This window comes from Notamacropus eugenii, chromosome 2, assembly GCF_028372415.1.
Source record: "Notamacropus eugenii isolate mMacEug1 chromosome 2, mMacEug1.pri_v2, whole genome shotgun sequence".
NCBI classification, from domain to species: Eukaryota; Metazoa; Chordata; class Mammalia; order Diprotodontia; family Macropodidae; genus Notamacropus; species Notamacropus eugenii.
Genome location: NC_092873.1, coordinates 3,597,205 through 3,598,884, shown reverse-complemented (window position 1 = coordinate 3,598,884; position 1,680 = coordinate 3,597,205). Strand labels below are relative to the sequence as shown.

Below are 1,680 nucleotides of genomic sequence, written 5' to 3'. Positions count from 1 at the left end.
TTTGCAGTCGAGGAAACTGACGCAGAGAGAAGTTAAGTGACTTACTCGGGGTTTCCCCACTTAACGTCTGAGGCTAGATTTGAACTCAAGTCTTCCTGACTCCTTACAGAACTCTAGAGAGGCAACTATTTACTGTAGCACCTAGCTACAGTAATGCCTGAAGCATTAACCCTATGTATCCAAGCTTATTAAGTGATAGAAAACTTCCAGTGCTTTTCTTTGCCATTCCATTTTTCTTCCCTCAGTCCTATGATCATCAGAGATATGTACCAAGGAAACCAAACCAGGGTGTCTGAATTCCTCCTCCTGGGACTTTCTGAACAGCTTGAGCAGCAACAGCCTCTCTTTGTCCTCTTCCTGGGAATGTACTTGGTGACAATGACTGGGAATCTGCTCATCATCCTGACCATCAGTCTGGACTCTAGCCTACACACCCCCATGTATATTTTCCTTGCCAACTTGTCCTTGGCTGACATTTCCTCTATCTCTACCTCAGTCCCCAAGATGCTGATGAACATCCAGACCAAGAGCCAATCCATCTCCTTTGGGGAGTGTGTCACACAGATGTATTTTTCCATTGTGTTTGTCGTCATTGATAACTTCCTCTTGGGTGTGATGGCCTATGACAGGTTTGTGGCTATCTGTTACCCTTTAAATTATGTCACAATCATGAGACTCAGACTCTGTACTCTACTGATGGTCACCTCCTGGGTTCTCAGCAACCTTGTTGCCCTGACCCATACCCTTCTGCTGGTCCAGTTGACCTTCTGTGATGCCAACACCATCCCTCACTTTTTCTGTGACCTGGCCCCTCTGCTCAACCTTTCCTGCTCAGATACAGTCATCAATCAGCTAGTCATGTTCATCCTAGGTTCATCTGTTATTGCAGTTCCTTTTGGCCTTATCCTCTTTTCTTACATCTGCATTGTTTTCACTGTCCTGAAAATCTCATCTGCACAAGGAAAATGGAAAGCCTTCTCCACTTGTGGCTCCCACCTTTCAGTGGTGACACTCTTCTATGGGACGATTGTTGGAGTTTATTTCCTGCCCTCCTCTGCCCAGTCAGTAAACAGAGAGAAGGTTGGGGCTGTGCTCTTTACTGTGGTCACCCCAATGATGAACCCATTTATTTACAGCTTAAGGAATAAGAACATAAAAGGAGCTCTAAAGAAACTCATCAACAAGAAAATGTTTTCTCTGTGAGGTTGTGGGAACTGAAAACTCCTCTCCCTACTACCCTCTGTCCAAGTCATTAGGGAGGTATATGGGGTTCACCTGTTACCTGACTGAAATCTCTTCAATCTCCTTTTCTGCCACTCCATGATGACTGACGGGTCTTTTTAGTTGCTACCAATTTGTGTGTATAACGTTCTCCCCACTTATCTCCCCTTCCTAAAGTTTCTTGGTGGTGAAAAGAGTCCCAGATCAATTAACTATTACAACAAATACAGCAAATATTTATAAAGCATTTGCTGTGTGCAGACTGTTGCTCTTCATGCTGGGAAAAAAGGGAATGTAGTATAGTGAAGAGTGGTAGATTTAGAATCAGAAAAGTGAGCCCTGGGTTCAAATCTCACCTCTAAAATTTACTATGTAACTTTAGGGGGGAAAGTTAAAAAAAGAAAACTATAGAGCAATATCTCAAATATATACTGATGAAAAAATTTAGTAAAATAATAG

General features: G+C 42.9%; 1 protein-coding gene across 1 annotated transcript; it reads left to right on the top strand.

Annotated features, from left to right (window-relative positions):
- Positions 1–249: 249 nt before the first annotated feature.
- Positions 250–1,203, top strand: LOC140523317 (olfactory receptor 1S1-like). The gene has a single exon (XM_072638245.1). It carries the CDS (start codon positions 250–252, stop codon positions 1,201–1,203), a length of 954 nt encoding a protein of 317 aa, XP_072494346.1.
- Positions 1,204–1,680: the final 477 nt, after the last annotated feature.

Bases quoted from the DNA above. Each gene is read 5' to 3' on its own strand.
- LOC140523317 (XM_072638245.1), top strand. From the start codon at position 250: ATGATCATCAGAGATATGTACCAAGGAAACCAAACCAGGGTGTCTGAA.